Source organism: Petromyzon marinus, chromosome 36 (assembly GCF_048934315.1).
Source record: "Petromyzon marinus isolate PM22_M1 ecotype Great Lakes invasive population chromosome 36, UKy_Petmar_22M1.pri1.0, whole genome shotgun sequence".
Taxonomy (NCBI): domain Eukaryota; kingdom Metazoa; phylum Chordata; class Hyperoartia; order Petromyzontiformes; family Petromyzontidae; genus Petromyzon; species Petromyzon marinus.
Genome location: NC_133702.1, coordinates 9,348,046 through 9,373,127, shown reverse-complemented (window position 1 = coordinate 9,373,127; position 25,082 = coordinate 9,348,046). Strand labels below are relative to the sequence as shown.

Below are 25,082 nucleotides of genomic sequence, written 5' to 3'. Positions count from 1 at the left end.
GGTCCTCGCAAAGAGCTGTCAACAGCTTCCGTCACCAGCCCGGGGGTCGTCTCAGGCAACAGCGGAGGTGGTAAATTCCCATGGGACGTGGGCTCTTAATAAAACGAAAGCGAGACGGCGAAACACAGACCGACAGAGGACTTGACAGTTTCACTGGACTGAGCCGTGAAACCTCTTGTCACGTGAGTATTTTTTATTTTTTATGGCGGTAATATACTCGCTACAGAAATGTGGACTTCCCACTGCAGGTGCTGTCTAAGAAGCGTGTACATATTCTTGGTTCTTTTTTTATTTTATTTTTTCCCTTCTACGTGACTTTACCGAAAGAACCAAGAATATGAATCCCTGCAGTCACGAAAGCTTTAAATCTAAATTTAAGCGTGTACATTTTTGAGCGAGCGAGTGTGCGAGCGAGCAACCCGATGCTTAGGTTTTATTTCCAATGTGTTTACAGACGCGCGTCAATATTCAGTTCGCGTGCCGGCACCTGAATCGATAGCTACATCGCAGAACCATAATTATTATGTTGAGGATGTCAACATGCATAGGAAACATGACGAAACGTAATTTAAGGGTAATGTCATATTAATAATTTGGATGCTGTCACGGTGTATGCATGCATGTTGAACTGCTTTCGCACCGTACGTAGACATCCGTGCTCATCAGAGGTGCGTGGGAAGGACAACAAACGAAACACTCACAAAAATGGGCCAACTCGGTGGACTTGCAATCCAGAGTCCGACGGTTCGAATTGATCTCCTGGAGGGGCAAGTTGAAATAAACGGTGGCAGATTCGTTCAATCACCTCCCACCGCCTTTGTCCACCCATGAGGGTAGACGAATTCACCGCACTTTGCCGATCGGCAGGGCCGCGCGTGGTGGAGTAAAGTGGGGTACTCCCACCTCTTCGTAGACGTCTGGCCGGCATGGCCAGAGTAAACAACAACAACAACACCTTCTAAGGAGGCTATCTAGACCTCCCTCTCGTGGAAGCCCTTCAACCGGCAATGCCACGAGCAAGCAATTGCAGAGCTGCACCTTTGCCCATTGAGTGCGGCGTGTAGCTGCAGGAGAGGTTGGTGGGGGAAGGCGTGGGGGGGTGGGGGACTGGGTGCGTTCACCCACGAAAGGCGTCATCTGCGGAGTCGGCATTCGTCCGAGCCCCCGGCGAGAGTTGTTATGCGTCCGAGGGCAACGGTTTCACGGTGAGCGAGGTTGGCGGTGTTTTTGTTTTTCTTCTTGTTGTTGTTGTTGTTGCCGGGGCTAAAAGTCGCCGCCGTCCACTGCCGCGTTAGAGGCCAAACCGCGCGCGAGCGCCATCGCATCCCTTGAGGACGCCGGCGAGCCAAGCGGCAGCTCGGCCGATTCGCTCCGATGAGCTGCCGGAGCGCACGCTCCGGCCTCGGAGATTGCGCGCGGCCTCCGTTGCCAAATTGCTTATCCGCGAATAGTCGCACCGCCGCACCGAAGGCATACCACGCGTGCGTGGAAACGATACGCAGATGAACGAGCCTCGTCGGTAACGTTGCACATTTGTTCTCGTGTGGGCAAGAACGTTAATGGGACTCACCGCACGAAACTCCTCCTCCTCCTTGTATGATGAAGCCACTTGAGCTGTGCACTTTCAAATGTGGATTGTAAATTCATTTTACTCTGTGGAATTGCTTTTTGTTTTGTGTGTGCTTAGATTGTTGTGCTTCTCCCGCGCCTCCGATCAGCACGATCGTTCAACAGACATACACATATGCAACTCTCGCCGCGTGAATAGCGACTGTGGCCGGGGCCCCGATGTGAGAATTTAAGCTCACCATCCACCGCCCCCCCCCCCCCCCCTCGAGTCCGTTGGCCCTTTGCAGTTGCACCGCCTGCACACTCGTACAAGCGGACGACAACGCGGACGGGCCCCCCAAAGCTGCGCTCCGCCGCCCAATTAATCAAGAGAGTCTGCGTGGTCAGCAGTGGCCGTCACGGCCCTCCCCTACCCCCCCCCCCCGAGACATATCTCTCGCCGCCCGCATGCGACACTAATAAACAGCTGAGAAGCCAATTGATCGTTTTGCGTTATGAAGCAACCGATTTTTCTAAGCAGCGTAGTCGTCTGGACGTTCGCCCACGACGCATGACGCGAGCGAAATGAGCGCCGCGAGAAGGCAGGCATACTCACAGGGGTGTGATCATCCTCTTCGCAGCAAGGCAGGCTCATGCCGTGGCGATGCCCTACACCAGTTACTCCTCTTCACTCATTTTCAGAGGTGGAGACGGGGAGGCGGGGAGGCGGGGGGGGGCACTTTCGCCAATAAGAGATGATCGGCGTGAGGGCCACCACACATTTGAAACCATTGGGGATTTGCGAAAGCACGAGGATGATGATGATGGCGGGGAGGGGTGGGGGCGGGCACGTCAGGGCATGCACATAGAGGCCACCTAGGTGCCGCCAGTGGCCCACGAGCCTTGCAATGAAGAACAGTGAGCAGTGAAGAACAGTGATCAGTGAAGAACACTGAGCAGTAAAGAACAGTGAACAGTGAAGAACACTGAACGGTGAAGAACAGTGAACGGTGAAGAACAGTGAACGGTGAAGAACAGTGAACAGTGAAGAACAGTGAACAGTGAAGAACACTGAACAGTGAAGAACACTGAGCAGTGAAGAACACTGAACAGTGAAGAACAGTGAACAGTGAAGAACACTGAACGGTGAAGAACAGTGAACGGTGAAGAACACTGAACAGTGAAGAACAGTGAACAGTGAAGAACACTGAACAGTGAAGAACACTGAGCAGTGAAGAACACTGATCAGTGAAGAACAGTGAACAGTGAAGAACAGTGAACAGTGAAGAACACTGAGCAGTGAAGAACACTGAACAGTGAAGAACACTGAGCAGTGAAGAACACTGATCAGTGAAGAACACTGATCAGTGAAGAACAGTGGACAGTGAAGAACAGTGAACAGTGAAGAACAGTGAACAGTGAAGAACAGTGAACAGTGAAGAACAGTGAACAGTGAAGAACATTGAACAGTGAAGAACAGTGAACAGTGAAGAACACTGATCAGTGAAGAACACTGATCAGTGAAGAACACTGATCAGTGGAGAACACTGATCAGTGAAGAACAGTGAACAGTGAAAAACACTGATCAGTGAAGAACACTGATCAGTGAAGAACACTGATCAGTGAAGAACACTGAGCAGTGAAGAACAGTGAACAGTGAAGAACAGTGAACAGTGAAGAACACTGAGCAGTGAAGAACAGTGAACAGTGAAGAACAGTGAACAGTGAAGAACAGTGAACAGTGAAGAACATTGAACAGTGAAGAACAGTGAACAGTGAAGAACACTGATCAGTGAAGAACACTGATCAGTGAAGAACACTGATCAGTGGAGAACACTGATCAGTGAAGAACAGTGAACAGTGAAAAACACTGATCAGTGAAGAACACTGATCAGTGAAGAACACTGAGCAGTGAAGAACAGTGAACAGTGAAGAACACTGAGCAGTGAAGAACAGTGAACAGTGAAGAACAGTGAACAGTGAAGAACACTGAGCAGTGAAGAACAGTGAACAGTGAAGAACAGTGAACAGTGAAGAACAGTGAACAGTGAAGAACATTGAACAGTGAAGAACAGTGAACAGTGAAGAACACTGATCAGTGAAGAACACTGATCAGTGAAGAACACTGATCAGTGGAGAACACTGATCAGTGAAGAACAGTGAACAGTGAAAAACACTGATCAGTGAAGAACACTGATCAGTGAAGAACACTGAGCAGTGAAGAACAGTGAACAGTGAAGAACAGTGAACAGTGAAGAACACTGAGACGCCGATCCCCGCGGAGTCGCACGCGGCGGCCGGGTTCGGCGGGCTAAACACGAGGCAGGCGGAATTACAAAACAAATTTGAGGGGGTGGGGTAAAAAAGTGAAGATTGTCCTCCGGGTCTAATGAAAACATCAGCCGAAATGTGCACAGCGCTGCGCTTCCGCAACGAGAGTAAATTCTCAATACGAAATTCCAAACATCTTTGTTTCATTTGTGTTGTTTAGTAATAAGGGCTCGCTTCAAGGCATCAGCAAGAGCAAAACTTTTTTGGCGTCATTATTTTCATTAAGATCTATGTCTTCGTTTGTTTTTTTAGTGTTTACCTATTAAGGAAGAAGATAACTTGCATGTTAACAACAGACAGACAGACACCCTCGCGTGAATCCACATTCTCTCGCAAATTCACGGAACGTTTTTTAAGCGAATAAAACAAGCGGTCACTGACAATGCCAGAGGAGGAGTCATGGCACAAATTATTTATTTGGACCTCCAGGGAAAAACACATTTTGTTAGGGGGTCAAAAGCTATATTGCTCAGGATACATTTTTGGGCCGAAAAAGAAGATAGGAGAAAGTTAAACTATTCTGAAACCAAAGTGAACCCAACTGTTTTACAAATAAGATTGGAAAGCGGTTTTACAATTAAGGATTTCGTTTTTTTTAATGCAACATTGTAGAAATATTAACTTTGATCACTGATTACTTTGTCACACAAATAAAATAGAGGGGGGGGGGGGTCATACACGTTTTCTTGGGGACCACATTCCCTGACGTCGGGAAATTATTTAAATCCGGTTGAGAGGGTGCTGGGGAGGCGCGGGGGAGAGGGCCTCGAATCCAGAAACCAGATCCTGGGACAAAAGCTGGGACTATGAAACCTTGGACACGGACGTCGAGAGACTACAGAATGCGCGTGATGCTTCGCGACTGTCTGCCACGCTCGCTGCGATACATTTCAGCACAGAAAGCCATGACGACCACCATTATTGGGAGCAGGAGGAAAAAAAGTTGACATCAATAGCGAAGTATTTTCGAGCTGCAATTTCAAGTGCTTACAAAGTTTCTGCTCGGCTGCCGAGGAGCCGCCATAATAATTAATCAAAAGCGGTTGCGTGGAACAGTTAAGTCTGAAAACGGTATATTTTCTTGCCCAAGGGTCCTTTATACGTTTATTTTTTTTGTTCTGCTCGTGTAACACATGCATCTTTGAGAGAAGCAAACATGAAGGTAAAGTTAAATAAGATATCAATTGCCAAATACATGGCAATTGACAAATATATTGCAATTGATTTCTTGCTTTCCGGGATAACCTTTTGAATCGCAGACTAATCCGTTATCATTAACGGATGAATCCAGCCGGGTCTCGTCAAGTCCCGACGTGATAGAATACAATTTAATAATTAAAAACAGGGAAAAATAAAGTTTTGGACTATTTATCTCCATTCTGGGGTTGGATTACGCTCAGCTTCTGTACTACGAAAACTATTAACTATTTTATTTATTTTACTCGACAAGGCCCACTGAGCTATATAGATTTTTTTTTCAAAAGCGATCTGCCCACAAATAATTGCTCAATGAAATGGCTTATCATGTGGAAATTAATATCAGACAAATTATCTCAACGCATCATGAGGCCTCCTTTGCCAGTACCAAAATTTGATAATAGTTTTTTCCCCTTTTTTCTGGGAACAAAAGAGGTGTTAAGATGTTCAAACACCAAACTGGTGTGGACCAATCAGTTTCAAGGACAATGCATATATTATCGGTGTGTTTTTTTTGTTTGCATTCTGACCACAAGCATTGTGGTTAATGCAGACATGATTCCTTTTTAAAAGGATTTCAGTTTGGTGTTTGAACGTCTTAACACCTGTTTTGTTGCCAGAAAAAAGGGGAAAAAACTATTATCATCTCAACGCATGTTGATTCTAAATGTGGAGGGAAAACCCAAATCCACACAACTACGGGGAGAACATGCAAACCCCAAATATATACGTGTCAGGCTCAAACCTACGACTTCCTGTATAACAGGCGAGATAGTTAACGTATCTCCACAGCGGGATGCCTGTCTGGTCTTTTTCTCCCCGCCAAATACTGCACTTCAAACGGAAACAAAAAAAACGGATATATTTCAGCCAAAAACTGTAATTGCGTGGAGACTGTGAAACCCAACGATTTTCCCGCACCCACCCTCATCACGAACCGTCTAGAGATTACTAATCTCGCGGATGTGCCGTGTTAATAAATGCGGGGATTAAAAATATTGTTTAATCACCGAGCACACACCAGGGCAATGCTGTTGAGCTGAAAGGCAACTTACTTGCTGCCTTCACAATGCCCACGCAACGTTCGGCATCATTTTTCCTCCTCTTCCACAGCAACAACAACATAAATTTCGATTTCAAGCTTTCGTGACTGCAGGGATTCATATTCTTGGTTCTTTCGGTAAAGTCACGTAGAAGGGAAATGATAAAATTATAAAAATAAAGCAATAAAATTCTCACGACGTTTCGATTGCAACACAAGCAATCATCAGGTGTGGTTTTCACACCTGATGATGGTGATTGCTTGTGTTGCAATCGAAACGTCGTGAGAATTTTATTGTTTTATTTTTTATTATTTTATTATTTCCCTTCTACGTGAGTTTACCGAAGGAACCAAGAATAATAACAACAACATAATATATACGTGGTACCAACAAGCGTGAAACTAGCGCATTATGGCACGTAGGATTAAAAATGAGATATTATTACTCGACAGAGGGAGACCGTCGGGAGGGATCGCTGTTGGGACTTCTGCTAATTGATAAAGGGACACGAGGCCGTTAAGGACCCCAGGACGAGACAATTAGGCTCATTCGGCGCGTCGCGGAGGGATATTGACGTCTTTACGCGGCGCTCCCAAAGGGCTGCTGGTAATAAGGCAACCAGAAGCACACTTAACGCAATGGCGAGAGGGAGAGCGAGAGAGAGGTCGGTGAGATCCGATCAATACGTCCTCCGGTTTCAGAATCGTTTATTTATACCGGAGGAATCCGATGAGCCATGAAGCTCTTTCCCCCCCACAGATGTCCGATAGTTTTCGCACATGTCCGGTCCAGTAGTGTGTGTGGCGCGCCTTCGCAAATGCTGCCACCGCCGGCACCGCGAAAGCCTCTCGGCAGCTCACGCGGCCCGGGGTTGGAGTGAAATTAGCGCGGAGATTGGAGGGAGGCTTCCGCTCGCTCCGTGTAAAGTTAAAAAAAGAAAAATGACAAATCGTAACGTGCACAGGTCACTCACAGTGGCGCGTGGGAGAGATTTCAGAATTGGGCGGCTATCAGGAGGTGGGGTTACAACTTTGCTGGGAATAAACTGAATTCCTGACGCAACTGGCAAAGGTGAGGCGCGCGTGCGTGAGATGCAACTAGATCTCCATTGCCAAGTTGCAGGGTCGTGAGTGACGACAGCTTGGGAGAGGCCTTCATCCAGCAGTGGATTGACCATGGCTGACGATAAAATTGCGATGCTTGCTGTTAATAATGTGTGATTATGAGACTGCCTGGGGATAGAAGGGGTTCCTTTCTTGGGCTTTCGAGATGAGTAGGAGATGACTTTAGTGCAACAATGGATTATTAGATACATCTGTGTTGAGATTGTAGCATAACCCCCTTGAATATGTGAGCTTTCTCTGGGTCCTCTCGTTTCCTCCCGTATGGCACCAAACACTTGCTTAATGGAATTGGCCAAAGATCGCAATTAAAGAGCGGAGCATGGCAGAGCATCTGCATGGGAATGATTTCCCTACGGCGACCGGGACTGGAACAAGGGGCTCTGGACGCAGATCGAGCAAGAGACGTGTAAATAAATGAACGAACAGACAATGGAAATCGGGTCAATGGTGAAACAATTAGAGTGCTGTGGTTTAATCCCGATACATCATCAAGCGCAAGTAATCTGCTCAACGAGATGGGAAAACACGCACGCATACCAATACTCACACCCGCCATTCGCCACTAAGTGGCGGTGACGTGACCACGGCGCCTGTGCCAGGCCAAGGGCACTTTAAGGCCACGTGAAGTGTCAGGAGGTCACGGGACAGACCCCAGTGCCATGGGTTGACTGACTGAGATGACTGGCAGATGCACCAACCGTTCTCCCCCACTGTGCCAACTTTCTGCGTTTCATCCGCCCGGTAGCTCCGATCGTTGTTGTGAGCTTCGGTCTCCTCTGCCCTCCGTTGTTGTCGGTGGGTGACTGCCTCCAACTTACCGGTAGCGTCCGTGAGACACACACGCACGCGAATGTGTCTGCGAAATAAACCACACGCACAGTTCCGCGATTTCGTGACGTTCGTTTCAGGCACGTCCACGATCTCGGGAGATGTTTGGGCAGAGCAAAGCAGAGCAATCTAGAAGCCTATAATGCAGTTTTTTTTGGGTTAGATCGCGTATATATGTGCCATTAAACCCACCACCACCCGACACAGCCAATTAGTACGGTTTGTCACGTAAACAGAACATGCCAATTCGTTACTACTAGTGTAGTGACATAGGACGTCACAACTGTGTCGGTCCGTACGAGGGCTGGGGGCCCCAAGGGAGTGCCTGGGGGGTCACGTGGTGGAGGACCGGGACCTTCCCAGAGGTGGGGGAAGGGAGGCGTGGCCTGGGCGAAGCCGACCACGCCAGAGCGGTGATCAGCGTGGTGTGAATGCAGAGCGGGCCTGTTCAGCCCCCAAGTGAAGACGACATCATAGGTCCTCACGTCCTGGGTCATCGTCTGGGACCAGGCAGCCCGTTGCCTGCCTGGGTCACGCTGTATAGTGTTCCAGAGTGTTAGCGAGTTGAGGAAGGTGGTCACCACCTAATGTACAGTGTTATATTACTTACCGTTCTAATAAATAGTGTTGCCTCCAAGCTGTGTGTGTGTACACCCAATTTGAACCCACTACGCTAGTACAGCACACCGGTGTGTTAGAGAGTACCTCATTTGTCAGACAAATGGAATTGTTAATCTACGCTGGGACGGTGATGGGTGGTGCATTCAGTTTCGTGTGGGTGTGTCAAACCTTTAGCTTCATAAGTCCATACATAGTGTGGGTTTTGGTAGACCGGTATGCAATTACCTTCACGAGGATACTCTGTGTGGTTTAGTAGCGATCGGGATTGGGTTTTTTTTCCACAGCGCATCTTGAAAGTTACTGACCTCGCCCCTGCTGTCCACGTGGCGCCGAGATCAGCGTACCTCTGCCACGATCTTGCGCTATGACCCCACCCACGCCCCACCTCCCCCCAAATAATGTCAGCCACACCAAGGCTCCTTATTCACCCCTTCTCTCCCGGAAGCGGGAGCTCATCTCTGTGGCACTCTAAACTAAACTATTTTTGTATTTATTTTATTTGACCAGGTAAGGCCCGCAGAGCTATGTAGCTCTTTTTCAGAAGCGACCTGGCCACAAATGATAGCTCAACGGAAGCGGCTTATCGCGTGGGAATTTAAAGCAGCCAAATACTTTTAACGCGTGATGTTGATTGTAAATTTGGAGGGAAAACCGGGGGACCCAGAGAAAAATCCACGCGACCACGGGGAGAACATGCAGACACGCTATGCCAGGGGTCCCCAACCCCCGGGCCGCGGACCGGTACCGGTCCGTGGCCTGTCAGGAACCGGGCCGCACAGCAGCAGGAGGTGAGAGCGGTGAGTCCACGCGTGGCCCACCCCCATTATTTTATTATTCACCACTTCCGTCCGCGCCTCTTTCCCGCACTGCGCACTTGTCTCAGTCACAGTGTTGGTAAGCCCACAAGCTCTAACACCTAGTAGCCAACATGAGTGTAGTGTTCGACTTTATGCAGACAACTTCTGTCCTTCTTCGAACACCGCTTTATTTACAACATTCAACATGACCTCCACACTCCACAGTATCCTGGTCACCACGGCTTGCTCACCGTGCTCCACTCGTCTCGCTCACCACCTTTGTCTCCCCACTATCACTTCACTTGCTTCGCACTCAGTGACTCCCCGTTCAGCAACTCTGCACACAGCGTCTTAAGCTCCGCTATCGCTATGCTCACTCCACTGATAACTACTTCGTCTTGCTTGACACTCTGTTCCAACTCCGTCTCCAAACTCCGTTTCTACTCTGTTTCCAACTCTACGTCTTCCTCGTCCAGCTCCCAACTCCAACTCCCCGCTCTCTGTGTGTCTCCCCCAATTTATCCCCATTCTCATTATCGCTAATTAATTGGCCCGCGTGCCTCCGCACGCTTCGCGTCCTCAAACACCTGTCCTTCTCCAGACATCTCGACGCCTCCTCGCCCTTGACAACAGCCACAGCCAATCACCGCCGTTGCTGATCCTCTGTCTTAATTGGCCCAACCGTTACCTCATCATCCCAGCCTTTGCACCTGGCTGTCCTAAGACGACCCACACTGTTTTCGCCTTCTCCACAGGCTGACCCCAGATAACCCACACTGTCCGTGTGATCATGCAATCGCGCAGTTTCCACAACACACCTTCATACTCCACTACATGAGTAAAAAACAAACGTCGCTGGAGAGCTTCTTTGAAAAGGAGGGACCACTGCGCTATGCTGTATGAACCCAACGAGCCGAGTTCAATTCCCGGCTAACATCAGTGGCAAGTGGTATCTTAACCAGTCCTGGGCTTTTCCCTTGACCGCTCCAAAATGACCAGCGTGGTGAAGTATGGCCAAACAACTCCCATTGATAGAGGCCTTTAGATTATTGAAAAAAATATTGTTGAATATTGTGGATCAAGTTCACGTTAATCGTGAATCCACTGGAGGCACTACAATACAATGCAATGCCAAATAAAACAAATAATTGATTCTTAAGTTACAGTGAATCGCGACAACTCACCAATTATCCAGGAATGGCAGCGAAGTAGTTTGTCTACATTCCATCGATATTGCGAGTGTAGTTGTTATCAGATTTTACTATATTACAATTCGATTTTATCGATACTTTTGAGTGTAGATTTGAATTAAAAAAAAGTACAGCGCTTTGAGATATTTCGATATGAAAGGAGCATTATAAAATGAAGATTATTATAATTAGGTTCTGACACATTTCTCAAGGCTTCTTAGCGGAAATATATCGTCATCATTAATTAGGCAGAGCTTATACCAGCGGCATAGTGTGGTTGGCATGGGCCCTGATGCAATGAATTAAGTGGGGGTGGGTGGGGGGGTACCCTGGTGCAAGGAATAAAATTAGGTGGGGGGAGGGGTGCAAATGGGGGGGGCGCTGATGCAAGGAATTAAATCGGGGTGGGGTGGGGGGCTTTTTGCATTCCCATTTCTGCGTCGGCTGGTGCCGGGGCCCTTCTGAGCCGTGGGCCGTGGCGCGCTGCGGCGCCTGCACGCTCGGTCGGCAGCTGACGTCGAGGGTGGATTGCATCATGTCACCCGCTGGAAAGTTAAGCCTGCCTTTTGGCGCTCATTGTCTTGGAAACGTGGATAGAGGAAGAAAAAAAAAGACGCGCTAAGAATGCGGAAGAAAAATCTAATTAAGAGCGCGTGCATTAACTGGAAAAGGGATATTAATGTTTAACGGCACATTCTTCCCAATGCCTTCTCTAAAATGTAAAAACCCACAACTCGTTATTTCAGAGCCAAATTATGTTGTTACACAACCTCTACTCATATATCTTCACTTACGTTTTTGGCAACTTTACAGATACGAAAAAAGCATAAGACTCCCAAGGGACTGCAACTTTCCAAAGTTAATCAACATCAGGCACACGATGTATTACGTTCCTTGTACCTTTGACACTTGGTGTAATATTTGAAAGTAGTTTTTTTTACAGAGGTCACCGCCGGGTTCGATTTCCCGGCGCGGAAGTCGAAACAATGGGGCAAGTTCCTTAAACCCGCCCCTCTCCCCTCCAATATCCACCCAATAGTATAATTGGGGAACACCACATTTAGTCGATCGGCAAGTCACACGTGGTGGGGTCAAGTGTAGATACTCCCACCTCTTCGTAGACGTCTGACCAGCATGGCCAGAGTAAACAACAACAACAGAAACACCTTCTAAGGAGGTTCTCTAGACCTCCCTCTCGTGGAAGCCCTTTAACTGGCAGTGACACGAGCAAGCAATTGCAGTGCTGCACCTTTACCACTGAATGGAAGTTGGGGCCAAATAGCCGCTCCGTCTGTGGTGGAGCCCTCCACCCGAAGCAGCACGAGCAGGAAACAATAACAACAACAGCAAACTGTTATTAAGCTAATTTTTATTTTACCAGGTAAGGCCCAACTGAGCTATATAGCTCTTTTTCAGAAGTGACCTGGCCACAATGATATCTCAACGGAGTGTCTTATCATGTGGACATTTATAGCGGCCAAATGCTCCAAACGCGTGATGTTGATTCTAAATGTGGAGGGTAAAATCCGGAGGACCCGGAAAAAAAACCCCACGCATCCACGGAGAGAGAACATGCAAACTCCAAATATAGAGCAGGCGTCAGGGTCGGGATCGAGCCCACGACCTCCTGCTTCCCGAGCAAGGTAGTTAACATCTCATCACAGCAGGCAATTGCAGAACTGCACCTTTCCCTCTAAATATTTGATCGACGACGACGATAACTATGATGGAACACGAACTTTGAGAATGTGTCGTGAGATATATATATATAAATAAAAACAATACCCAATGAACAGGCAGCAAATGTCATATTCCGGTGGCTGCACGGAGCGGCTTGCAATATTCAGCGCGATGTGGTTTTTTTCGCGCGGCAGGAATGTGATGTGGGGGAGCATTGATGCATCATCGCTGCTCCGGCGCAGATGGTGCCGAACCACTTATTCTGGGTCACCGAGTTTGGTGGCGAGGCTACTTTATAATGCCTGCTCCCGGCCCACGCATCTCAACCTTGAGCCACATCCCTTTAATAGAAATGCAATACAATGTCAGCTCCTCGGGGTGCCTTGCTGGCCCCCACACAATGAAAATAACCCCCACCCTCCACTCACCGCCCACCTCACCAACATCCTCCGATACGTCAGTTTTATATATATTTCCTCTTATTTTGGCCTGCGATCTAGCACGGTGGAGGTTGGTGGATCGCCCGCACAAGTAGTGTGAAACTCTCATCACGTGGACGTCAAGGAGCAGCAAAGATGTTGACTCCACCTGTTCCATCTGTTCGGGGTAGAGTTTTTTCCCCATCGCATGCGTGGGTTTCCTCGGATTTCTACGGTTTCTTGCTACGTGAAAACCCGCATTCAATGGCCAATAACACCCTCATATGTAGAGGACCGCAGAGCTCGGGCAATTGTTTGGCACCGGCTCAGGTGTGGCTGCTGCCAATCCCGCTCGTATGTGGTTCCTCCGTGCGCCTCCGAGTCGTTCCCCCTTTTTTTGAGAGTGCGCGAATACCGTACGGCTCGTTACAAGTTGAAATAATCGTAATAATAACTTTTAGTTTTATAGTTTTCGCCAATTCTATTACAATTGTGATGCCGGCATCGATCGCCTCGCGAGAGGACGTGGCCACCATTCGCGACTCCCGCAGTGAGCAGTGCATCAACCCCGTGCGTTGTGCGAAGGTCCACGGGAAGAGACGTCGCGCAGCGAGTGACGCTGCATGTCCACGCGTGATCCAGCGCTCGTTTCTGGACGGCGTTACCAGCTGCGTCAACGGCATCAGGCACAACGGACTCATCGGAGCAGGCGGCGGTGGGGAAGGGATTTTCTTTGGGGGAGGGGCAGGTGGCTAGGTCATTACCATTCTGGGCTCACGTTTAGGAATGGACCCTATGAACGTGCTGAATTCTTATTCCTCGTCTCTGAGCTTATAGCTCACAATGCTTTCATCTTGAGTTTTGATGATGATGGTGGGGTGGCAGATTTATGTCAGAAAGGCGCCACGTGGGTAAATATAAAAAGAGTGACTCGACAAATGTAGCGTGCCGTCGTTGGTGTCTGGGTGGAGGCCATCAGCTCGCTGCACTCAAGAACTTAGGTCAATCGTGGACGGCAAACCCAGATTTATTTGAATTCGCGATGCAATTCAGCGCGCAACACATCGGAGAGCGTCTGTTTATCGTGGGAGAACACTGACAAATCTCCACCCTAGGGCCGTGTGCCCCCGAAATTTGTTTTCTATTATTGCATCTCAGGATCTGCGGGGGGTGGCAGCAGCGGCGGCGGCTTGGGGAGACCTTCATCCAGCAGTGGATAGATCACGGCTTGCCATCACGTAGATTATTATTATGACAATTAAAAAAACGTGACAATGTGAATTGCCTCGGTGCAATTAAGCTGGTGGAAAATTATACCGAGTAATGCCGTGGCATCTGAGGTCACCGAGAATAGCAACCATTAAGACTTCCGGCTGCAGCTTTACATTATTATATATTTAAAATGTATATATATATTTCTCAGTATCTGCCTCTGCTGCTGGTTCTGCCGATAAGCGTTTCCGCGAGGCGACCTGTCGATAAGCGATCCATGCTCGCAGGAGCCTCCTCCGCCTCCCTTGGCCGGCCCCATCTGCTTCTCTGTGGCTACGCAACGGACGTCAAAAACATCCCATCGCAGCCATTCACGAGACAGGCGCTAAAAAACCCCCGCTGTTTTGCTGTGCGGTATGAATGAGCTGTGGCGGGCGTGAGGCTATAAGCAGGCCAAAGCAAAATATTAGAACCCAAAGCTGTTGCAGTTGGATCCCAATTCATGAAAATAAAATTATAGGAATGTATCAATTTAACACGTAGGCTTTTGCGACTAATATCAATCAAAATAAAGGGTATTTCTGTTTTGTTAAATCGCGTTAAACCCACCACCACTCAATTAGTAAGGTTTTTCATGTAAAAAAAAAAACGTGACAATTATTTACTAATTCAGCACATCGGTGTACAGTGAGGGAAAAAAGTATTTGATCCCCTGCCGATTTTGTACGTTTGCCCACTGATAAAGAAATGATCAGTCTATAATTTTAATGGTAGGTTTATTTGAACAGTGAGAGACAAAATAACAACAAAATCCAGAAAAACGCATGTCAAAAATGTTATGAATTTATTTGCATTTTAATGAGGGAAATAAGTATTTGACCCCTCTGCAAAACATGACTTAGTACTTGGTGGCAAAACCCTTGTTGGCAATCACTGAGGTCAGACGTTTCTTGTAGTTGGCCACCAGGTTTGCACACATCTCAGGAGGGATTTTGTCCCACCCCTCTTTGCAGATCTTCTTCAAGTCATTAAGGTTTCGAGGCTGACGTTTGGCAACTCGAACCTTCAGCTCCCTCCACAGAATTTCTATGGGATTAAGGTCTGGAGACTGGCTAGGCCACTCCAGGACCTAAATGTGCTTCTTCTTGAGCCACTCCTTTGTTGCCTTGGCCGTGTGTTTTGGGTCATTGTCATGCTGGAATACCCATCCACGACCCATTTTCAATGCCCTGGCTGAGGGAAGGAGGTTCTCACCCAAGATTTGACGGCACATGGCCCCGTCCATCGTCCCTTTGATAAGGTGAAGTTGTCCTGTCCCTTTAGCAGAAAAACACCCCCAAAGCACCTCCATGTTTGACGGTGGGGATGGTGTTCTTGGGGTCATAGGCAGCATTCCTCCTCCTCCAAACACGGAGAGTTGAGTTGATGCCAAAGAGCTCCACTTTGGTCTCATCTGACCACAACACTTTCAGCCAGTTGTCCTCTGAATCATTCAGATGTTCATTGTAAAACTTCAGACGGGCATGTATATGTGATTTCTTGAGCAGGGGGACCTTGCGGGCGCTGCAGGATTTCAGTCCTTCATGGCATAGTGTGTTACCAATTGTTTTCTTGGTGACTATGGTCCCAGCTGCCTTGAGATCATTGACAAGATCCTCCCGTGTAGTTCTGGGCTGATTCCACACCGTGCTCATGATCATTGCAACTCCACGAGGTGAGATCTTGCATGGAGCCCCAGGCCGAGGGAGATTGACAGTTCTTTTGTGTTTCTTCCATTTGCGAATAATCGCACCAACTGTTGTTACCTTCTCACCAAGCTGCTTGGCAATGGTCTTGTAGCCTATTTCAGCCTTGTGTAGGTCTACAATCTTGTCCCTGACATCCTTGCATAGCTCTTTGGTCTTGGCCATTGTGGAGAGTTTGGAATTTGATTGATTGATTGCTTCTGTGGACAGGTGTCTTTTATACAGGTAAGAAGCTGAGATTAGGAGCACTCCCTTTAAGAGTGTGCTCCTAATCTCAGCTCGTTACCTGTGTAAAAGACACCTGGGAGCCAGAAATATTTCTGATTGAGAGGGGGTCAAATACTTATTTCCCTCATTCAAATGCAAATCAATTTATAACATTTTTAACATGCGTTTTTTCTGGATTTAGTTGTTATTATGTCTCTCACTGTTCAAATAAACCTACCATTAAAATTATAAACTGATCATTTCTTTGTCAGTGGGCAAACGTACAAAATCACCAGGGAATCAAATACTTTTTTCCCTCACTGTATTAGAGAGTAAACCCACAACATTTACAAGTCAAGTACGACGTTTTGCTGGTGATTACAATCAGCGTCATCAGGCGATAGGCAAAATTGTGAATGAAAGAGCTCAAATTCAAATCGCAAGCATGATGAGTTAATTAACATAACCGATGCATCTCTCGTTCGTGTCTGCAGGCCTCTTCTTCCCAGTCTCACCGAATCTGTATTTTTCGTCCGCATTTCGCTCACCCACGTCTGCTTCTCCCGTGTATGTCTCCTCCGTCACCTCGATGGGAGTTTGTAAATCGAGAGGGGTGGCCTCAAAAAATATCTGCTGCCGGAGACCCCCCAAAGGCGGCCAATGCCATCTCCGAGTCAGAATGAGTTCATCTCTCTCTCTCTGTGCAAATGATGAGAAACCCTTGCTCGTTTCCAGCCCGCTCGCACCTTGGTTGTTTTTTCTCTCTGTCCGACTGCTTTCTCACCATTTACAGGAAGTATTCGGATTTCTTCATTTCTCACTGCCTTAGCGGCGAAAAACCATCCCCATATATATTTTTTTCCTATTTTTATTTTGCCAGGTGAGGACCACTGAGCTACATAGCTCTTTTTCACAAGCGACCTGACCATAAATAATAGCTCAACAAAGTGACTAATCTCGTGGAAATTTAAAGGAGCCAAATATTCTGATCGCATGATTCTAGATATGGAGGGTAAAACCGGAGGACCCGAAAACAAATCCACGTGACCACGGGGAGAGAGGCACGCAAACTCCAAATATACAGCAGGCGTCAGGTCGGGATCGAACCCACGACCCCTGTATACCAGGCGAGGCAGTTAACATCTCGCCACTGGGCATCCACGGCTTGTTTGCATAAAGCGACGCAAGGCAGCGGCAGGCAGCGATGGCTAAGATGTAACTGATGATTGCTAACAGGCACGAAATCGGTAAACTGTTGTCACATTGTCTTGCTGCTGTCCAAAATAATGTGGCCACTTACGATGTTGAGTTGGTGGCCTAAAACAAGGCTGTGTGCATTATACACGTGGTACGGCGATGTCACGTGACATGCAAGGCATGATGGGAGTTCTACCCTATGGTTACAATGCTGCCCTCCTACTGCTGCCTAGAAATCACATTTTGATTGTTTAATTTATTATTTATTAAATTGACCAAGCCAATTATAATTATGGTGAAGGACGGCAGGTGAATTATCAACCGACAAATGTAAAACTATGCACAACTTAAATCTTGACTTAGAGCTTTCCTGAATGCAGGAATTCATATTCTTTGGGTCACGTAGATAGGTTCAAAGAAATTTTATTTTTATTTTTTTATTTTCTTTGAGCGTTACTTCACCGAAAGACCCAAAGAAAATGCGCAACATATTTTCAACCCTTCCACCACTGCGATTGTAGCGCGGACTCTCAGATCGAATCATAACGTGGGCGCGGTCTGCGTCGATGGACAGATGTGCATTTTGAAGTCCGCAGAAACTCTCCGGCGAAACGAATTACATTTTCCCCCATAGCCGGGCGAGATGAGCAAACGTGCAACGTTGGGCCAACGTTGCCATGTTATTGGGGCCGTTGGGCCAATGTTGGCGCAATGTTCTATATGTTGACTGCGATAACGTGTGTTGAGAGGTTGCTCGTGAAGAGCTCCCACTTATTGCACAGGATCGCGACGAGTGGAGGCGCTGCGGCTGTGTCAGTTGGCCCGCGGCTGACCTAGGACAGCAGTCGGGCGTGGAGTTTGACCGTGCAGGCGTCGAACGCCTGAAGCGTGGCCCGAGCGACGAGACGCTGACGCCGTGTGCGCGTGTGTTGTTTGTTGGCAGGTGCTCCCCCCCCCCCACTCACGTGGGGCATGCTGCTTGCACCGTGGGCGTTGTTCGGGCTGCCGCCCTCCCGGCAGAAAACGTCGGGCTGCCGGACGGCGCAGGCACGGGGGCCAGCCCCACGACGTTCTCGACGCGCTGCCGGTTCTCCCCCCTCGAATGCCGCCGAAGAGCTGCCGAGCAGAACGAATTCGTGTCGGTCGTCCGACACGGCGGGTCCATTTAGACGGAGAAGTCGTTGAAAAGCGTTCCGTTGCCGAGCGCTAAACACGCAACGCTCAACGCGGCCAGCCACCTCGCATTCTCCCGGCCCCCCCCCCCCCCATTGAAACCATGACGGCTTCGGCACCCAACGCGGTCTCGCGCGCGCACGTCGTGCTGGCGCTGGCGGCGGCGGCGGCGGCGCTGCGTGCCGAGGAGTGCCCGCGCGCCTGCGCCTGTGAGCCGCGGCCCTGGTTCACGCCGCGCTCCGCGTGCCGCGAGGCGCTGACGGTCGACTGCAACGACGCGCGCCTCCTCCGCGCTCCCCGCGGCCTCCCCGCGGCGACCCAGGTCCTGCTGCTGCAGAGCAACGGGCTCGCGTCGCTGGGCGCCGAGCTGCGCCCGCTGCTCGACCTCAGCGAGCTCGACCTCTCGCAGAACGAGCTGGGGAGCGTGCGCGACGCGGGCCTCGCCAACCACAGCCGCCTGGTGTCGCTCCACCTCGAGGAGAACGCCCTGACGGAGCTGGCGGACGGCTGCCTGCGCGAGCTCGCCGGCCTGCAGGAGCTCTACGTCAACCACAACCGCATCGGCGGCATAGCGCCCGGAGCGTTCGCCGGCCTCGCCAACCTCATGCGCCTCCACCTCAACGCCAACGAGCTGCGCTTCGTCGACAGCAGGTGGTTCGAGGCGACGCCCAACCTGGAGATACTGATGATCGGGGAAAACCCGGTCGCCGGCCTCAGCGACATGAACTTCATGCCCCTGTCGAGGCTGCTGAGCCTCGTTCTGGCCGGCATGGGGCTGCAGTCGATACCCGAGAACGCACTGATGGGCCTCGACAACCTGGAGAGCTTGTCCTTTTATAACAACAGCCTGGCCTGGGTGCCCAGCCGGGCGCTGCAGAAGGTGCCCAACCTCAAATTCCTGGACCTCAACAAGAACCCGATCCAGGTGATCCGCGCGGGCGACTTTAAGGACATGTCGCACATAAAGGAGCTGTGCATCAACAGCATGCTGGAGCTCGTGTCCATCGACGGCGGCGCTTTCGAGAACCTGCCGGAGCTCGCGCGCCTGGAGGTGACCAACAACCCGCGGCTGTCGTTCGTCCACCCGGAGGCGTTCGGCGCGCTGCCCGCCCTCGAGACGCTCATGCTCAACGACAACGGCCTGAGCGCGCTGCACCGGCGCGCTCTCGAGCGGCTGCGCGGCCTGCGCGAGGTGGGCCTGCACGGCAACCCGCTGCGCTGCGACTGCATCACGCGCTGGATGAGCGGCGAGCGACCCCCGGCGCGCTTCGTCGAGCCGTGGGGGATGCGCTGCGCCTCGCCCGCCGAGCACGCGGGGCGCCGCGTGCGCGACGTGGGCCCCACCGAGTTCGCCGACAGCTGCCTGCCGGCCATCCCCGGCGGCGTCCTCCCCGCCGACGTGCTCGTGGGCGCCGGCTCCGCCGTGGCGCTCCACTGCCGCGCGCTCGCGGAGCCCGAGGCGTCGGTCTACTGGGTGACGCCGGGCGGCGAGCGAGTGGCGAGGGAGGACGACGAGGACGGCGGGGGCGGTGGCGGCAGCGGCGGCGCGTGGAGGCGCTACCGGCTTTCCGACGAGGGCACCCTCGAGATCCTGGACGCGCGCTTCGAGGAGGCCGGGCTCTACACGTGCGTGGCGCGCAACTCGGAGGGCCTCGACACCAAGGCCGTCGTGGTGAAGGTGGACGGCTCGCGCCCCGCCCAGGCGAGCGGCGGCGGGGATTTGACGCTGGACGTGACGGCGGTGGGGTCGCGCTCGGCCCGGCTGACGTGGAGAGCAGGCCACGGCGTCGCGGGGTCGTCCTGCGACCTCCGCTGGTGGTCGGCGCCGCCGCCGTCGCCGCCTCGGCCGAGTTCCTCCGCGAGGCCGGCAGGAGCCCGCGTGTCGTTCTCCGCGCGGGTCCCCGTCGGCGTTCGCGAGTACAACCTCACGCAGCTGTGGCCCGCCACGGCGTACGAGGCGTGCCTGTCCGCGCTGGGCGCTCACCGCCAAACGCTGCGTCGCTGCGTGAACCTGACGACGGCGCCGGCCGAGGATCCGGCGGCCAAAGCGCCCGCTCCGGTCGAGCGGCACCGGGCGCTCGCTCTCGCCGTGGGCGGTGCGCTGGCGTCCATGTGCCTGCTGGGCCTGTTGACGTGCGGCGCTCTGAAGGCGAGGAAGACGCACGCCGAGAGGCGCATGGACGTGAAGGCGTGGCCCAGCGTTCACCGCCGCCTGAGAGAGCCGAGGCCCACCCCGCTCTGGGACACGCGGCTGCCGCTCATGGACGCCGAGTGCGGCGACGGGGAGAGCGAGAGGCGGCGTTCGCCCGAGGACGCCGCCGTCTCTGTGGACACGTCGAGGAGCCACAGCTGGCTGCAGCGGAGCTGAAATGGCGACCCGCGCGATGCAAGGGAGCCACGAAGCACAGTCAGACGGGAGGTCGCGCTCGCTTAGGTGTGCGTAAAGTAGCCCGTCGTGGAGAGAATGACAGGACGCTGATTTGCGGACGACTTTCAAGGGCTGCTGAGAGTGAGAGGTTTTTGTTTTTTCTCCACCCCCACGCCACCCCGCGTGCTTTTGAAGTGGTCGTGGAATGGAACCATCGATGGTTTTGTTGTTGCTGTTGCTGCCTGGATTAACGACATTAATCCATCCACGGTGGTCAAAAAGGCCGTGCCTGCGCGCTGACTGCGCCAGGAATTCAAAAACAAAACCCCACTATGAGATGAATAACAACAACAACAACAGAATATTGCACATCGTCACAAAGCGCTCCGCTACATACAGAGTGCTTAAAAAAATGTTAATACTCATATGGGACTATCGTTTTTCATGGAAAAGAAAGGATAATACACTGTAACGTGATAACAAATGTATGTTAATAGCTCCGAAAAGTCAAAGAGTCTCCACTTGTTCGCCATCATTGTCAACACGTGGCCTGGAATCTTCTCCAGTTGGTCTCCAGAGCCCGGAGGCAACATTTCTCGTGGTGTCGTTGCAAATTCTCCGAAGTGTTAACATTTTTTTGATGCACCCTGTAAAGAGAGAGAGATAGACCGACACGACATCTGGCGAGGCACTCACTCTCTCTCTCACGAGAGGGCCCCCCCCCCCCCACCGTTACCAAATCGGGCTCCCCTTACAAGGAGCACCGCGGCGTTCCCACCACCGACTCCTCGTACACGACGCAGAGCTGCAGTGTCCATCGTCTGAAGAAAAGAAAAGAAAAATATTCCGATCGCTGGGACGCTCACACGCACCTGGGATTAATGACCCACCCCAAGAGCAGGGAGGTCATTGATCGTCCCGTTGCAGCCCCCCGTGCGGTTCTTTATTGTTCGCGTGAATGCCTTTTGTATAGGAAATTATAATTCAAAATAAAATAAAAAATCAGGAATGATTTTTTTTTATGGCCGCGATGGGGAAAAGGAACAACAACAACAAGCAACTTTATATTCATGACAGCTGGCCTTCTTCAGAATATACAGGGTTGTCTAAAGAGGTGCCATCCATTCGAAAAATAATTATAATCGGCAGTTCGAACTGGAGATCGAGTATAATAATTATCATGCTCTGTCAATCCACTGCTGAATGAAGGCCTCCCCATGTTGTGTCAGTCTTGAGGGGGGGAGGGGCGGGGGCGAGGGGGGCCTCTATAGCTCGACTTCACCACGCTGGTTCGGAGCCAGGACCAGTTCTGGATGTTAGTGGCACTCATGTTGCAGGGTTCATGACACTTATCGTCCAGTGCAGTGCAACCAGTGCACGGACTACACTGCAATGTTGCCATCGCATCCCCCCATTATTACTCGATTTTCTTTTAGTTATTCTCAAAAGCTCGATTGGTATTTCAACCAGCACGTAACAGCATTACTCAAAACAATGGGACCCGAGATTAAAACGATTCAGTACTTTCAGTGTCCACGCGCAGGGCTACCACGAAGGACGGCGCTGCTCTGCTGCACTCAGTCTGCAGTAATTTCGCAGCGAGGGTGCTGCGCCTGCCGTGCGTCATCCCAATGAAGTACATTTGCGGTGTAATTTCTCTAATTTGGCAAAGTCATATCGTGACGTGGGCACACACCAAAATTAAAAACCGCACCTGTTTCGAATGACGTCTATGGCATTGTTTTTACGTCACCGCCCGAACATAAAACGATGACGGCGATCACACGGTGGCACGATCTCAAATAATCTCCATTCGACGTGCGTCACCAAGGTGAGCGCGTGAAGGTTTAGAGTGGCCAGGGGTTGGCAACCTGCAGCTCCGGAACCGCATGCGGCTCTTCGGCTGCCCCCTTGCGGGCAACGTGACCTCATTCGACTCTTTACATTAAAAAAAATATGGTACAGGCGCTCCCCGTTTTTACGACATTGCAACGCTTTGCTGAAACCCCCGTCGTAAATCGGACCATATTTTCTCATAGACGCAATGTTACCGTGTTGGTGACAACGAAATGTACAGTCAAACTGCATTGTTAAAGAATAACTGAGGGGGGGGGGGGGCTGGAATAGACGCTGTTGATTCCATAACCTATTTTTTTATTTAAGTCAGAATGTGTGTTGTCATCTGCTGCATACCTGTTCTGTCTGTGTACAAATACAAGTAGCTCTGAGTGTGATGCGGCTCTCGAGCTATTTTGGTCAAAGACAAAACAAAAAGATGGCTCCTCTTCTTTGAAAGGTTGCCAACCCCTGGTTTAGACAAATGAAACTCGTGTTGCATGAGTGGAGCTGAGTGGACTTGCCGATGACTGGCACCAGCAGTATCAAGATCGGCCTCTGTGGAGGAGGCTCGTGAAGGACGCTGCTACTGGGCAGTTGGAGGCAGTCGCCCTCCAGCAACAACGGAGGGCGGAGGAGCGACGCTCACAACAACGAGCGGAGCGCCGGTGGGGGGGGGGGGGGGACTGAAACTCAGAGAGTTAGCACAGTGGGAGAGCACGGTTCACGAATTTGACAGTCATCTCAGTCAGTCAACCCATGGCACCTGGGTCTGTCCCGTGACCTCCTGTCAGCGGGCCTTCCGACACTTCACGTGGCTTCAAAGTGAACCTGGCCTGGCACAGGCACCGTGGTCAGGGCACCACCACCGCTTCGTGCTGAAGGGCGGTTGTTGTTGTTGTTGCTGCGTGTGTGTGCCGTGCCCGCACTCATGGGCACTCGCTAACAGCACTTGCCCCAACATGCTTGTGAGGCTATCAGGTGGTAATCTTGTATGTGTGTATAATTTAATTGTCTTCGCTCAAACTGCCGCGGAATTATTAATATTTAATAGTGGATGAGGACGATACCTTTGTAGACAGCCCTGTGCATTACAGACAGCGTATATAATTGATGAAGCAGAAATTATTAACTTTGAGATACACGTGCTGTATATATGTATGTACGCACATCATACCCCGTCGGGCCAAGGTTATTCCAATGGTTCTAACTGGGTACATACGCGTGTATCCTGTATTATATATGTACATTTATTTTTTAAGTCGTTTGTTAAAATACAAAAATCTAATATTTTCGACATTGGAATTCTACACAAATGACTCATGTGACGAGCGTTCAAACACAACTTTGACGTTATTATTGTCGTGCTCTTATCGTGTACAGAACAATGAGGTTACCACCGTTGACTATGTTTTTCAGTAGGTTGCGTGTGTACGTGTACGTATGTATGCGTGTGTGTGTGTGCTGGCCTTCATAGAGGTGCTCCCTAACTACACTTGCCCCCAACGATTTTTTAAAGCCTATTCGGTGGCTCTTTGTCTTTGTGTATATACGGGGAGCGGTGGTGTCGTGGTCAGTGCACTGCGTTACGAACCCGGCCACCCGAATTCCTACTCACGACTAAAGCCCGACCCTCCCCCCCCCTTTAGGTCGACTCTGCCTTAAATGAGTACAGCACCTGGTGCGGTGAAAAAGAAATCAGTACTCGGGAGATAAAGGCGGCCGGGCGTGGTGTTTCTGGCCACACCACCCCATCGTGCACCGTTCCGGCCTTCATAGGTGCTACTCGCTCACAACACTTTGTCCCAACCGTCTGTTGAAGGCTATATATTGGATCTTTATCTTTGTATGTATATAAAAACAACAAAATCAAATGAACAATAGTCAAAGGAGTTGAAGAAACAAATTAAATGGCATTGCCACGGCACCGGAGACGCGTTTGAACCTGAAGGTGCTGTCACAATGCGGTAGCTGATGAGAATGTGCGCAGGTCACGTGTTTTATTTACACTTCTATGGACTGCATCTGTTGCTGTGAGCATCATTGAGAGCCTTCCCACGGCTCTCTCTCTCTCTTTGTATCGTACATCGACTTTCAGCCGTGACATATGTTGACTGCAGGGCGTTTGTGTTCCTTTAATAACAACAATAATAATAATGACAAAATAAATCTTGCAAGGCGGGATGCACGATGTGTTGCGATTCCAATTCTTCTCCTCGCCTTACACGACATGCACTCAGCAGTACGGTTGTTATACATCTTGGTCAGAGCCCCCTAATGCTGTGTAAGGAGTGAGGAACATTTATAGATTCTCGCTCTCCCATCGTCAACAGTACTATCATCATCAGCAGCAGTAGGCGTGATCTATCCACTGCCGGATGGATGCCTGCCCAAAGCGGCCGCCAATTTTATCACGGTCCTGCCACGCAGCAATCTACCACCTGGAGCCAATGGCTGGACATCAGGAACCCTCGTTCAATTCCTGAGTCGGCTCGCAGCGCGTGGAGCGAAACGTCGGACATCATTGCGAACAACGCGCGGTACAACCCCAAGCCGCATTGGGACA

The 25,082-nt window shown here is 50.5% G+C and overlaps 1 protein-coding gene across 1 annotated transcript in view; it reads left to right on the top strand.

Moving 5' to 3' along the window:
- LOC116949316 (leucine-rich repeat neuronal protein 1-like) overlaps positions 1-24,704 on the top strand; it is a 51,640-nt gene extending 26,936 nt beyond the window's left edge. The window contains exon 2 of the mRNA XM_032966469.2: positions 18,083-24,704. Within this exon, the coding sequence (XP_032822360.1) occupies positions 18,416-20,680 (2,265 nt within the window). The 5' untranslated portion in view covers positions 18,083-18,415 and the 3' untranslated portion in view covers positions 20,681-24,704. The remainder of the gene's footprint in view (positions 1-18,082) is intronic.
- The last annotated feature ends 378 nt before the right edge of the window (positions 24,705-25,082 follow it).